This window comes from Eucalyptus grandis, chromosome 2 (assembly GCF_016545825.1).
Source record: "Eucalyptus grandis isolate ANBG69807.140 chromosome 2, ASM1654582v1, whole genome shotgun sequence".
Classification (NCBI taxonomy): Eukaryota; Viridiplantae; Streptophyta; class Magnoliopsida; order Myrtales; family Myrtaceae; genus Eucalyptus; species Eucalyptus grandis.
In genome coordinates this window covers 18,253,087-18,268,410 of record NC_052613.1, presented here as the reverse complement: position 1 = coordinate 18,268,410, position 15,324 = coordinate 18,253,087, and the positions used below count along the sequence as shown (strand labels likewise).

The 15,324-nt window shown below is 37.1% G+C and overlaps 1 protein-coding gene across 2 annotated transcripts; it reads right to left on the bottom strand.

Moving 5' to 3' along the window:
- Positions 1–2,882: 2,882 nt before the first annotated feature.
- LOC104432283 (E3 ubiquitin-protein ligase RFI2) lies at positions 2,883–7,297 on the bottom strand. 2 transcript variants are annotated; one of them, XM_010044750.3, is made up of 4 exons: positions 6,103–7,297; positions 4,835–4,860; positions 4,364–4,748; positions 2,883–3,997 (listed from the first exon to the last, which is right to left on the bottom strand). In XM_010044750.3, the coding sequence occupies exons 1-4, from the start codon at positions 6,168–6,170 to the stop codon at positions 3,538–3,540; spliced, it is 939 nt and encodes a 312-aa protein (XP_010043052.2). In that variant the 5' UTR covers positions 6,171–7,297; the 3' UTR covers positions 2,883–3,537. The 2 variants fall into 2 exon arrangements, with proteins under 2 accessions (XP_010043052.2, XP_039162317.1); XM_039306383.1 differs by lacking the exon at positions 6,103–7,297 and adding an exon at positions 5,325–6,087.
- Between the last annotated feature and the right edge of the window lie 8,027 nt (positions 7,298–15,324).

The window sequence follows — 15,324 nt, the reverse complement described above, 5'->3', positions numbered from 1 at the left end:
TTTGGTCTAAAGTTATTTGGCTGTTTGATGGTCGAGCCTTTGTTGGAAAAGTATACCATGTTCCCGCCTGGATTAAGTCATTTTTGCCGAGATAAGAGCGCATCTTGATTTCTAAGTTACATGGCTGGGGACCCCTTTTGCCTTGGTTGTGACTCTGGGGTCCAATCTTTAGAAAATTAAGTTAAGAACGATCTTATTCTTGGGGATAATTTTTATTAAAAATGGATTTTCTTTGTTCCTATTCGTTAGATGAGTTTCTAAGCAGAGATAAAAGATTAATAATGACATAATATTTTTTTAGGAATAGAAATTAGTTTGATAGATTTTCTTGAATGTCTTTTTTCCATTTCCTCGTGCTGTGCTATTTCGTGAGAATTGAAAGCGTTTGATGTAGAAATTGTACATCAATTAATGGTTGCGGGCGGTTAAGGCGAGTGATGATAAAGAGTTACGATTTCTATTTTGTTCTAGAAATGGAGAAGTTTAATTTCTTATTTTTATTTAAAAAAAATTTTGGCCTAAAAACTTATCTTGAAAATAAATAAATAAAATGAAATTACGTTACTAAATAGATTTATGTTCTAAACTTATTTTTAGAAATAGAAAATAAGGAAATATAATGGTCATCATGCACAGTCTGGAGGGTCGACTTCTATGGCTTTGTATGACTTGATGCAAAAGCTAATTGCTCGGTGACGCAGAAAAGGCATGAGGAAGCTATAGGTTACTATCAACAAATAAAAGGCTTAAAATGTTATCATTTTTTTAAATAAAGATCTTAAAAGAACCTTAGTTCAAATAAGGACATAAATTAATAGTGTTTCCCTAGTCCACCAGTTCCTATTAATTGGAATTGGGAATCGGACCGGTTCCCTTAAGAACTATTAGTTCCGAGCGGTTTCGATCTAATTCTAGGCAGTTCGGATGGGTCCCGATTCTTTTGCACACTCCTAGTAGCTACTCCTACTTGTGTTTCTTTTAGCACACCCTTAGTGGCCGCTCCTATTGGTGGTTCCATGGGCGGATCTACTCACCCACCCACTCGGACAGAACCGGTTATATTATAATAATATATTAATTTTTAATATTTTAAAAAATTCGAAATTAGCAAATTTAAAATTTAGGGATTCAATTACCATCTTGTCTCAATTCACTACTCTCCTACTCCATCTCGTCTCTCTTAGTTCAAAATCTCCCTGAGCTCTCTTTTCCTCTTTAATTCACCTCCAGATATACTCATCTCCCTTCGAGTCCTAATCCGAACTTGGCGAAATAGTGAGTTGATTCTCTTTCCCCCCCTCGAACTTGAACTCTCTCTCCACATTGCCACCTCCACATTCATTGTCACTATCGTCCTCTTCGTTATTGGGCTCGTCCCGCTTCTACCTCTCATCTTCCTCCTCCCCATGCTCAGGCCTCCCCCCATTGTCCTCATTTTCGAGGACAAGGGCGAACTCCAAGTCTAAGAATGGCTCATTATTCCCATTGTCCTCTTCATTGTTGGTCTCGAGGGAGGAGCGGGAAACAACGGAGGCGGTGACAAAGATGGTGGTGGTGGTCAGGACGGACGGCGCGAGGGTCGCAAGCACTCGATTCGATAGCCCCCAAGTGTTCGAGTAGCGCTAGTACTTGAGGAGAATAAAGCAACCATGGTCGAAAGAGCCAAAATGAGTCAATGTGAGGGGGGCGAAAAGGGGAAGGCGTGAAGATTAGACCAATTCTATGGATCCACTTGGGAACTACATTGGACTAGCGATCTGGTTCCTGAGTGGATAATTACAACTAGTGGGCGATTCTGAGTTCTAATTTTTCGGAACTGATTCTTAGTGGACGGATGCCAATTCTAGGTCGGAAAACCACCCACCCGGACCATGCACTGTTCTCAATTGTAGGTCAAGAACCGCCCTCTCAGACCATACATACTCCTAGTGGCCACTGCCCTATCGCTAGTGTAGCAGTGACGATGGTCAGAACCTAGGTTATTGCTAAAAACAGGAGAGCGCAATTCGAGTGAGGGTGTCTTGCACAGGTATGGTGGCCTTTGCCCCACCCTAGCTGCCACCCCCGCGGTAATGGGGCAGCGGCTACTCACCTACATGTATTTTTGCTTTATTGTTTAAAAAAAGAAGAAGAAATTTCTATCTTTTTAAATTTAAAATTTTAAATCGAATTTAATCACTTCATGTTGTTATTTAAGAAGATGGAGGGACTTCTAGCCTGTAATAAGTTTGATTTCAAATCCTTATTTAAAAAATGATGCCCATTCATGCATTTATTTAGGATTTTCTCATGATAAATGTACTATAAATTAATTTTTTTATCACAAAACTTCTCAAATTTGTATATTTATAATAAAATTTACTCTTCGTTAAATTCTACCATCAAATTGTTGAATTGAATGGCACATAACAATTGACAAATGTACCAATTAGAGGTTTCACCCTCCATTTATCAACCCTCCATTTATCATCACAGGTGATCAAATTCAACAAAGACTAACAAATAGTCTATCAAACAACGATTTTTGATGATCAAAAAATTAATGAGATAAATTGACGACAAATATATTAATTTGAGATTTTTAATGTTCAAAAATTAATTTAGAACAAATTTATCATAAATGTATCAATTTAAAAATTTCATAATATTAATCCTACCTTAAGTTGATCTCACCGGAACTTTGAATCTTATGTTGCTTTGGTCTCTCAATTCTAAATGTTCACCCAAATGATGAACATTTGAGTCTTCTTGGCTGGTTAGAGAATGATCTTGATGGTCGTAGAGCACAGCACCATAGCTGTTAGGAAAGCACCATCATCTAATTCCATCACATCCACATTATCAAATGCCATGACTGAACACCAAGGCCAATCAAGAAGAGAAAAGGGAAAGCAATAGAATTGCTAGAAATGTTTGACGCAGAAATCACTGCACAACTGAGATCATGAGTTCATTTTTATTTCCCTGATCTGCAAACAAAAGGGCACTTCCCAAACACATTGCAAACCGCAAATCCCCAAAACATAGATCAAGCAACATCCCATATGAACTACAACACTTCCAAGGCCTTCACATTTCTTGCCAATCCGGTTCTCCGGTGGGTATTCTAGCCTTCTTTTTTCCCTGGGGTAGATCTAGTAACTATGCCTGCCCAGCCCGACATAGTTTTGGCGAGGAGTCACCCGTCCACTTTGCACCTAAAAATCCTTCCTCCACTCCGTGATGAGGCTGGAAATTCCCGGGTACTAGGTCCCACACCAGGCGTTCCCGGAGCTTTATCTCATTTTCTTTTTGGCAGATCTTGAATAAGAAGAGTATTTAAAGAAACTTAAAACAGTCCACCACGGCACTGCATGGACGTCGCTTACCAAAAGATTGTTTTTTTCTTGGCCACCCCACAGATTAAGAGTCTGATTGGAATAAGACTCACAGACAGCAAGCATGAAGTATTGTTCAAGCATACATATCAGTTCTGACTCATAGTGTACTTGCAGTTTTAGCTTTAGCTTCATGGGGGAAAAGGGATAACGTTTAAGTCTATGAGTGAGGAGTCCTCTCAGACCCGTGCCTTAGGCGGAAACTGTTGGACCTGATGCCTGGTTCTGATCCACTCGCAGGCTGGTGGAAATGCCAGATGGTCGACTCTCTATCAACCTGGCTCGGTTGGAATGATTGCAAATAATCCCTCTCCCACGCGTGAAAACGACCGGATAGAGGGTTTTCAGGTTCTTGAAAGTTTGTGCCTGAGGAACTTGCCGGAATAAAATAGAAGCCGTTGCTCTGTTCAGATGACGAGGAGGCCACTGAACCCATGTGACTCATTCCTCTGTGAGTTGTAGATCGCCGAGTCCCAGGAGCAATTGGCGTGCGAGAATGACTAGGTTGTTGCTGGTAGAATGCCGGCAGAGCTTGGCCTCTATTTCTAGCTCGAGCATTGCTGCCCGTATAGGGAGGAATCAGCGATGATGGTACTGAGCTCCCAGATCTAGCCCCCGAACTATAGAAAATGAAACATTCTCATTTTAGAAAAGGCGTAAGCAATTAAGCGTGGTAATTTGGTACCATCACACAACTGGCTAGTTGACTTTAACCTGATGATTTCTCATTAAAGGCCAAATATAATTGGCAGCCCACCAAGTGGACTACCTGAAAACAGTTCCTCAATTGAGAGAACGTAATTATAATTCTGTCTATTCAACAATCCAAGGAAACTAAGCCTTCTAAAGCTAGAATAATACTATTATTTGGTGACGGATAGACCAGCAGTCTCCCAATTCCCAATCATAGCAGCTCTAACTAATTTTAAAAGTACTTTTGCTTTAAAGGGAGAAGTACACTCTAGGCATTATTCTCAAATACATACCTGTGGCCAACAAGGAACGGATGCATAAACGATGTGGGTCTTGTTAATTCAGAGTTTGTCCTAGAGGACCGCTGAACAGTAGTAGGTGGAATTGAAGGTTGATCAGCATTACCAATACGCCTGCTGCTGGTCGAGAAAGGAGATTGGTCCCAGCTATGAAATTGAACATCCATGGCGGGAAAGGCATAAGAATTTGGAACTTCACTAGGTAACGATGGGCCATTCCAAGGGTTACTAAAGTTTGTACCATCTGGAATGCTCCCATTGGAACTAGAGGTGGAGGGGTGAATTGGCCCGAAATAAGCAATGTACGGACAGGGATGAGCAGCAGATGACACAGAGGATTGCTCAGAAAACATAGCATGATGCACCCGGAGATCATTATCTGTATTTCGGTGTTGATAAGTAATACACCCTCTACATAACTTTAAAATTAGAAAACTAACGCTCAAGATGTCAAGAAAATCTTACATGCAGGTGCTGAAATTTCCCCCTCACTGCAAAAACATCATATTGAATATCAGAAAGAAAATCCTGTGAAGTAACAACAAAGAACACTGAAGTTCTTACTGCACAGAGAGAGAGAGAGAGAGAGAGATGTGCCCACAAGAATCATAATAAATGATGAAGTTTAAGTCATGTTAATGGTTCATTCATACAGGACCCCAAAGACAAACATGCATGAGCGGGCCCACCCCATTCTCATTGATTCACAAGGTGCCTTTTACCCATAGATATGTCCAGTCCATCACAAAATGAATTCTCTGTTTGACTCAAAGTATACTGATCCTGACTAAATTAAGATATGCTCGACCTATTTATACCCAATAGATAAGACAAACAGAAAAGCGAATTTACATTTATATCAGTTCAACATTCTTTAAAATAGTCTTATAGCTCAACTAGGTTCATTCTGTTCAATAAAAAAGGAAAAGTGGGGAAAATAAAACTCCAAACCGACCTATCTTCCTCATGGATGCAAGGGCTTGTCGACAACACCCTAAGTATGGACATCTGCCACTTAACTCCATGGAAGTCAACTTTGCATCCTTCCATTCATCAATCGCCAATTAAACTGGAATTATGCCAACACTCGGTCGCTATTGGTAATGTGTAAGCCCGTAAAACTTGCACAGAGAATAAATTTACTATCCAAACACAATTGACCAGTCATGCACTAGAAGAGATCAAAAAGGGCGCCTATCAACAACTTCTTATTACTTGCTTTCTTTTCCCTTCTCTCAACACCTAATCTGTCAATGACATCCAACAGTTACATAACCTTATCATTTGCATCCTCACCACTAAGTTTAATTTTATCTAGCCTCATGTTCCAACCCTTTGATCAATGCATTCCACTTCTCACATAAGAAAACAATTAACTATTAAGTTATGTATGCACCAACTGATCATGAATATAAACACCTTGAAACATTTGACAACCATTTTTCAATGGTTTCCTTTGAGTAAGTAGCTGAGATGGTCTTTTCAGCTACCAACAAGAAAACTACAATAAAAATTTCCCCTTTATTTTGGTGCATTTACAAGGTTTACTTATAGGAGCTTCCCACAATTTAAGAAAATATAATCATGAAAAGCTCTTGCTTACAGTACCAAGTGTGGAAGTCTTCAAATGTTCTTCCATGTCATAAATTGAGAATTAAGGGATAATTGGGATAATTGGAGACATAATTAATAAATAATAAGATGCCAACGTTAGAGTTCGAAACAACTCTTACTCAAAAGAAGGCAACCTCGGTAATTGCCCATATGGACACCAGTGAACCCCAAAGGTCTGCAATGACATCCATAGAGTTAACAAAATCAGACAACACTGAAAAAGAAGAATATAATGATAAATTCCGTAAATAAGTGCACAAAGCACAAGTTTGTCCTGAGAACATGACTACTTGGTAAAAAATGATTGCAACACTGAGTTTGCTCCTTTGCAAAATATCCAGGTACCATTTGAAGGTGGGACAGGAATTATAATTGGTCTCGCAATTCAATTCACAACAAGCATGGTGTTAGTATCATACAGGAAAATTGAGAGACCACTCAAGCAAGTAATGTCATGTGAAAGACTTGGGACACAAACATGGAGCAATAAGCCACCACCGTGAGCATCTGCAAGAATTTAGAAGCCCTTCGCAAACCTGTCAACTTTGTTCACTCTAGGACTCTGAATACATCCTAGTCAATGGTACAAAATAAAGGAATGAACTCTAAAGGCTATACTTGAAAAATGAAGAAAAGAGGAACGGGATTTAAATGGAAAATGAAAAAAAAAAAAAAATCAAAATTTTGTGATAAGAGAGCAAAAATCTAAAATTTGTCTCATTTTCTTCAGTCTTCTTCCCAAATATAGTGCAAAAATCCTTCTGACCACATAGTTCTTTTATTGACAAAGCTTCTCAATGAAAAGAAAAACACGTTCATCAGAGAAAGGATAGCCCTAACAGTGCAAGCCCAAAAGAGAAGATTTTCCCAATTTAGCCCTGGCCAGAACCAAACTCCAGTCATTAGGGATAGAAGATACTTGAACAATTGAAAAAACCTACAATTCCAGCAAAACTTCTTTCCACTATGTATGGCCACCAAAGGAAACAAGTGTTCTCAAACGCGGGCATATCAAAGAACCACTGAAGTCCAGCTGGTGGTTCAACCAAACTTGAATCATTATCTAGAAAAAAGATTAATATAACATCTGTGACCCATGCAGAGGACAGATACAAAAAGTTTCTCAGTGGGGGATAATTTGACCAAAATAATACAAATATATCAATTGTGTATGTCTCAAGTGATGAGCAGTGTTGTCACCATGAGCCAAAGAAAAGTAATGTTGTCACACACTACAAATAAACCAAGTGTATTTGTCTCAGGTAATATAAGTAATCCAAAGAAAAGTAATGTTCTCACACTTAAAATCCCTGGCAAAAGCCAATTTGTTAGACGCATCCCTTTATACATGAGAGAGAGAGATATTATAGGGAGAGATGATGATAAGAAGACAATTATGGAATTTCTACTAGATGCGAACATGAAAGAGCACGTTCCCATCCTTCCGATTATTGGTATTGTGGGCTTGGAAAATAACCCTTGTCGCTTGCAACCCGGAGATGGGGTTCGGTTGTGACAGAAGAAGTAGAGTGGCTTTGGCAATTTTAAGAATATGTTCTATTGTGCCAAACCCGTGCCTCTATATGCATTCACTATGACAATTAAGAAGTGACTACAAGGGCACAAAATGTGATATAGAATGGAAGTCTAGACACAGTCATCATAGATATAATATTGTGAGACAATTGCACTTGAACATAATAATTTCTTGGACTTTGCAGAAGTCAATGGAAAACATTGTGGGATCCATTGACAAAAGATTTAATGGAGGGTAAGTAAACTGCACATCAAAATGAATGGGGTTAAAAGTTTTTATTATGAGGAGGAAACCTAACCTAGTGATTAGAGATCCCATAGACTAGGTTCAAAAACAACACATTTTGGAAACTCTAGCATGCACATTGTGTCACATTCCTATGATGCAATAGTGCCTATATTGTCTTTAGGTATGCTATGTTTAATGACTCATATAGCTTGATTCCAATATCCTAGTAAAGTATGGTCGCATGCCTTGATAAGAATCCGTCTATTTGTGTGGGGCTGGCCGACTCTATGAAAATCTTTGAAAATCTTCAAATGTTAGATTTTCTAAAGCATGCATGAATCACAAGAGGTTCAAGGCTCGAAAGAATAAACATAATCGAGAACCAATATTGATTCAGAGATACTCTATGTGAGGTCTATTGTTTGCGTTATACCAACAACTAGTGATTCAAGGCTTAATCCATTGATCGATTAGGTAAGTCCGATAGACTTTCACTAAAGAAGGTTCAAAGCGAAGTTACCTCTTGATGCAAAATTTTTCACATGCACCTTTGGATTTCTTTGAGTCAAAGTTCTGTAGAGTCTTTGATGGGGATGATTGTTGTAATTATTGTTGTAATTATAGGTTTTAATGGCTCAACATTAGTAAGATGTTACTTCAATTCACGTGTAACCATTATTTTCCTTCAAATTATGCCCTAATTGTTGCAATTACGGTTTAATGACTCTTCACTATGGTTTTTGAATTTAATATTGTTGTTATTAAGTGTCAATGACTCAACTAATTCAAGCATACCGACCAAAAACAAAAACTAATACAAGCATAACCGACATGATTTTTGAGTTAATTTCCTTTCAATTTTCTACGGCTGTTTCTCTCATCTATAAATAGGCATGTCTTCTTAGTTCAAAATAACAACAAAATGCCTCAAAGTACTTACTAATTTTTTTGGTAGTCATTGTCTAAGTGTGTCGGTTTTGAGAAGTGCTCAACCGAGTTATGTTCATATAAGTTGATACCAACATGTTCTACATGTTGTATCTTGGGAGACATAATTCGTGAAGTTGTTTAGTATTGTTGGAAGGAACTAATTACCTTAAAGAGATTCAGTTAGTTGTACCTCATCACCGTTTATTTTGTTATCGCTTTTTTCAGATTACGACAAATAGTGTTGATATGTAATTAATATTTCCAACACGGTGAAATGATTAAGGAGGTATGTACAATTTTCTCAAATTGAAACTGACATGCTTTTCAATTGAAGATGAGTTACAAAGTAAAAGCAATGGGGGAAAGAATGAAAGTCATTAAGGTTGTAGAAGAATGCCTCGTAGTTTCTTCTGTTGACACCTAAATTTGGTGACCCATTCAATGTATGGAAAATTGGGAGACTACTATCCCCTAAAAAAAAAAAAAAGCACTATTAATTTGCATTTGCAAATGAGGAGCATTTTTATAAAAATATTAGACCCACATAAATTGCATTATAATTTAACTGGAGCAAATGGGTTCAAGTAAGGGGCTTTAAACTTAATTTAATTATTAGAACAAGTCTACAAAGTAAAAATTCGGCCAAGTCTATTGAATAACCTAAGTGGCCAAAATTTGCATATGAGATGACATGGGAGGTGCGAATTAAGAAAAATTGCATAATCTAATTAAGTTTTTTTTTGGGTAAAAATAATCTAATTAAGTTTGTATGCAATAAAAGCATTATTTTTGAAAATTTTAATTATGGGGGAAAAAGAAAGAGAATACCTCAATATTCTATCTTGAACATATCACATAATCTCTTTTGTTTAATTTAGTAAAGTGGTATCTTAAGTAAAGCCCTAGATCTATACCTATATAAGTATTCTTTCCTTCTAATTCAAAACAGGGGCTAGAAACTAAGAGGCACACATACAAAAGCGAGAAAATTGAGGGAACGTTTAACGAAGGTCCCGAATTTTTTCAAAGCCGCCAAGCCCCACTTGGTCGCTGTGCCTTGCCACTGACCACTGTTTCCCTTGCCACTTACTTGCACCAATGCAGAAGCACCGGCCCAACTTACCGAGCTTCGCTTCGATCTAACCATCTCCTACAAGTTTCCCACCGCTGTGCACAGCATCACCATCGCTCAACTCAGCTTCAGCAAGCACCAGCACACCCGCACCAGTCTGTGGCTCGACTCTGAGCAGCTTCGCATGCATCCGAGTGATTCTCAACGAGCACCAGCCCTTGTCACCGTCATCACATCCTTGAACCCTGTTGCTTGACACTTTCATTGAAGGTTTCTCGGTGCTCCAGATAAGCTTCCATGTCCGCTCATGTCATCACTATCTCGCCCGATTAGAACTAGTAATTAGATATTGCGTATATCCCTCGCGTATTAAGGTGGGTTAGAATATTTAGTTTCCTATTTTAAATATTTTGATTTGTAAATAAAAGTTTAATCAGTGAAATTGAATCTTTAAGCACGAAGATTGGAGCCTCAATTAAATATTTCCATTCTTTGTTTCGGTTGGATAAATTAGGAAATCGAATCTTTGAGACTAAAGATTGGATAGAATTAAATCTTTCCCATTTTATGTACATATCATGAAGTGATATTTAATAATCAAGGTTAGCTCAGTAATTATTAATATAATATAGTGATTTCATTGTCACTTAATCACTAATCATGTAGAACTTTTAGGATATGCATATCATTAGATTAGATGCATCACATAAAATGATATTTAATTTTCTTATTGGTTAAATTCATCATGTGGAATTAGGTAGTTGAAAGTGCTAGTACGAACACCTAGAGGTGAATAAGTATTTAAAATAAATCTTGGCTAATAAATGCATAATAAAATAAGTTTTGAGAAAAAGTCTGAATAAGGATCAAAGTTTGATAAGCGAGCCACCGACTTCTGTAGATGTTTAGAATCTGTTATACGATAGAACAGACTTTGAAATAACATATAAGTATATAATAGACTTAAATATAAAGAGTTAAGGAAAGAGAATGCTGCACACGAAATTTATAGTGGCCCGGCTTAGATCAGAGCCATTCGTTCACTCTCCCACGCTAACAGCTTTTTGGTTGTATTCCACTATGCAATCAACTGAGATTACAACTTTTAGTGCAAACACTTAGCGATAGATCACGCTATTTCACTAAGTCACTCTTTTGGTATTTCTTTCATGATCACAAACTTTTAAGCTCACAAGATCATAAACGTTTAAGCTCATAAGAGACAGGTATATGATCGAAGGTCACTAGACTTTGAATTATAAATTTTACGCTTCGTCTCTTACTTGCTCATCGGTCCTTAGTCTCCTTAAATACTCATCCCACTTCCAAACTAGCTAGTTGGATAAGATATAGAGAATCATCTTCCAATCTACCCATTGGACAGATCTGTATCAAGAAGATTTATTAGCCATTGAGGATAGAAGTAGTCCATTTCCCGATCGCCCATACAAACAGAATCTTGGTTCCATAAGTAGAGCTTCTTCGTTTAGAAAGTTCTTGTCTTTAGGATCCAATTGTCAATAAATTAGATTGAGTCAATCAAATCTATCTTGATGTAGAATCTAAACCAGATTAGTAGCCGTTATATGTTTGGGGGTTGTGTTTTTTGTTCTGTCAAATTTGTCTCGTTCTGAACATGTTTTGTTCTGAATCTACTACCTTTCCCAACTTGTGTCTCATTCTAAACCTTGTCACGTTACGACTTGTGTCTCGTTCTAGGTTTAAATTTTGAGAAAGTGTTATGTCGAAAGTAAAGTTTGAGTGTCTTTCATTTGAAATAGACTTTACAATCTGGACATGTCCGAACATATTCTCTTTTAAACATATTTAAATTTAAGGTCTCGACTTACAATCTGAATAAGTTTAGCTTCATCATAGAGTCTGTCTTATGGTTCTTCCAAGTATATTGAACAATATCCTTATATGTTCTATCATCTGCATAGTCTATTACTCAACCATTAAACACCTTAGTAGCCTTTGATTTATTTTGTCATCTTCAAAACATCATAAGGGATATTCCAAACAATAATTTCATATTTACTTTTAAAAGAAAATCTCAAAAATATTGGCATCCATATCTCATATTGATGACATTCAACATTGCACGTCATATGAGAGTCACATATTTTTAGGATTGATTTTAATGACCTCATCTTGTAGATAGAAATATTAGCATTGTATAATCATATGATGAAATCTTGTCTAGATGCATGCATTACATAGTCGTTTTAATTCTTAGTTAACATACTGCAGAATACTTTGCATTGGACGACAATAAAGTTTGCTTAACGTGCTGAGGTTCTTTACTTTCCTAAGCAATTTATTTATTGCTTTGAATATTAAGTGTTAAATTCTTGCTTGCGCACCCTTGTGCCCCATTACATAGTCATTGACCCTGATCACCCTTTAGCCCTCTGATCACCCATCGCATATTAGTGGCTTAAGATTAAATGATCTAAACTGCTTCAGACATGTTTAAAATAAAGAGAAAATGTACCAAAAGGGTGGTAGATTTATCTTGCATAACCGAATCCCAATCCATGAATCTTTTGATCGGTAGAAGTAAAATACCTTGAAGGCTTAGTACCTTGGGTTTCCAATTAACCTGTAAAAATTAGTGGTGATCTACAATGAATTTATTTACATAGTTAAGTGATTTAATGAGTGAAACTCAAGTTGTGACTGGTATGGACTCGGAAGGGTCTGCTGAACAAAGGTACCTTCTTTAATGAGTTACCATTCATTGCCCTACCCAGTAATCTGTATATTTTCATCGGCAGTTCTATCTTTGAGGTCCCAGCAACAACTTGACAATTCCAAATGACTTGATACCATTTTCTCTTTTTTAAAAAACTTGTTTTTGGACCTAACATGTGTATGGAGGATAAGATGTGCCACTAACAATTATGTTAATGTTCTTGCATATGAGAGTTATAAGGGATGAATTATAACACTTTTTGTTTTGTAGAGAGATGTTGAGAATGCGTTAGATCAATATTGAATGATGTATGCATATTATAAACTGTTGTGCATAACACTAAACTTTTGCATGAATCCTGCAATCGAACCTAGATTGCATATTAGGAAAAAAAAGGATGGTGTTGAGACAATACAACCTTGTCCACAAAACTACGAGACTAAGGATTGCACTTTTCAAACCCTGAACTTTCTTTCTGATACTTGAGATTGCAAGACTATAGGTGGCCTTTGATTTCGAGCTTGGGTGTCAAGAGCACCCGACCCAATCGCGAGTGTGAGATTTGGGCCGGGTATACTGCCTCCAAACATCGAGCCTTTTAGTACAATGGAACAATTTAAGCAACGAGTAGGACTATTATGTGCTATGCTCTAAATTGCGAAGCATTGATCTTGTTGTCAAGGACATTATGCCCAATGGTTGGGATGATCTGTAAAATAATGAGGCTATCTGCACAAATGGAAAATGCAGTCTTTGCCATTGATGTAAGGCTGGATGATAGGATGAGTTCCAAATCACCTAGAGTTAGGGCATCGTTGATTGTTGACACACTCATTTGTATAGGAGTATTTATGCTTTCTAGTGCTTGATTCTTTTATTTGATTGCTTACTAGGATTTCCTTTTCCATACAATGTAATTTGTTTATTTTCATTCAATAAGATGCAAGTTCATCAAAATTTTCATATTTTGATGGAATATTGAAGTAAAAACCAAACTATCCTAATTATAAAATCCTACCAATAAAAATGAGGCAAGGAGATAATTCTGAAGGCTGGCTTTCTTATGTTCCACTCAAAATTTAGTGAAAATAAAAGTTTTAAGCACCTATTTGCCACTTCGTTCCTTTTTGTAATCGCCTTGCATTGTGGCCCGGAATATTTCCATTGCAAATAGAACTTGTTGTGACTTTAAAAAATACATGATGAGATAATAGAGGTATAATGCCTTGAATCATGAGATCCTCAGGATCTATATTTTGCATAAGCCAAGCCACAATTTGTACTTATGATTACTTACATTATATCTCTCAGTACACTTTGTTTTGCGGGGGAAGAGTAAATTCAGAGCATCCATCAAAATGATGAAATGCAAGCTTAATCCTACCTATAGTCCTTTATTTATACACTATGAGATGAGTGGAATAATTTCATGTCCTCAAGGTAATTGGTTTCTGGAGGAAGGTATGCAAATTGAATGATGAGGGCCATTCATTCCTTTATCCTAAACATTGTAGTTAAACTATTGTTTAAGCCTTTTGAGCTTGAATGATTGGAAAATTTTCTTTCGACTTAACCTTGTTCTCGCCTTTGGGGGCGGAATTGAGGTAAAGTTGACATTATAGGTTGAGAAAAATGAAAGAACTTTCTTGCCCTCACTTGAATTAATCTTTGACTATCTTTATTACAGAGGAACTCAAACAAGAATTTAGGTGCCTTAAAGATGAAGAACATTTCTTTTCTCTATCATACACTTTTATTCCTTGTAGAGCCCATTTGAGCTTGCAAATTCATTTCTAAACCTAGTTGGTGATTATTCCTCATATTGCGGCAAGGCTGATGAGTTGACTTGATGAAGTAGCATGGTTCAGAGTGTCGACTGAAGATGAAGGCCACCAAAGTCCAAAATGTTGAATTGTTGAAAAGAAAATACAGCTACAAGTTGAGAAAGCATCCCAATGAGAACTTGATGATTCCAAAACTATCCTTGGTACTAATATGTACTATGATAATTGCATATGGAGTGATTGTCATGCCCCGATCCTTGGGCATGCACCAATCCCTCACTTGGTTGAATAAATAGCGATGTCCTAGGACGCATCATCGACCCTTTCTTTTCAATACGCATGCGGAAGCATATAAATAATCCACAGACAATAGAACAATGTGATAGGAAAGTATGACCTTTTTTTCATAAAAGACCCTTTTTATAAACACACCGGTTTATACATAGAAGCATACAAAAAGGAATCGGCTTTCAATATAAGAGAAATGTCCTAAGATTAACTAGTCGGGCATGCTCACTGATTCTCCGGGCTTCACCTTTGTTGCGACCAATTTTTCAGGTGTGAACCACCTAGGGTTTGGCTAATGGATTGTTAAGCCTAGACTTAACTCGGGCTTTCCCAAGCACATACCAATTCGCGACTTAGATTCAAGTTCTTAACATGCAATTGATTTTCAATTATGAGTCGCCACTAATCTATTTTTTGGTGGGTCGATTAGAAATCCAAGTAGCAACGGGAGATTTACTTTATTCCTACGAACTAGAGATTTGGGTAACGGGGACTTGGATTAATAGATTTCTCTAACGCCCTTTCGGTACCATTTCTTTTATTTTGAAAAAAGGTTTTGCAGGTAGCTTGAATTGATTTTAAACTATCTCCCTAACATGTGAGGTGATCATGCGAGATTGCACAAATCACCCATTTAACACCCAAGAAAGCAAATAATAGAAAATGCCAGGACTTACCTCATAGCAACGAGCATTTGCAATGTTAAATTAAAATCCACATCAACAACCTAGATATGGTTTATAATTAACACGTAATTTTTTTTCGCTTAATTAATGAAAATCATGCAATATGTTATGCAATATT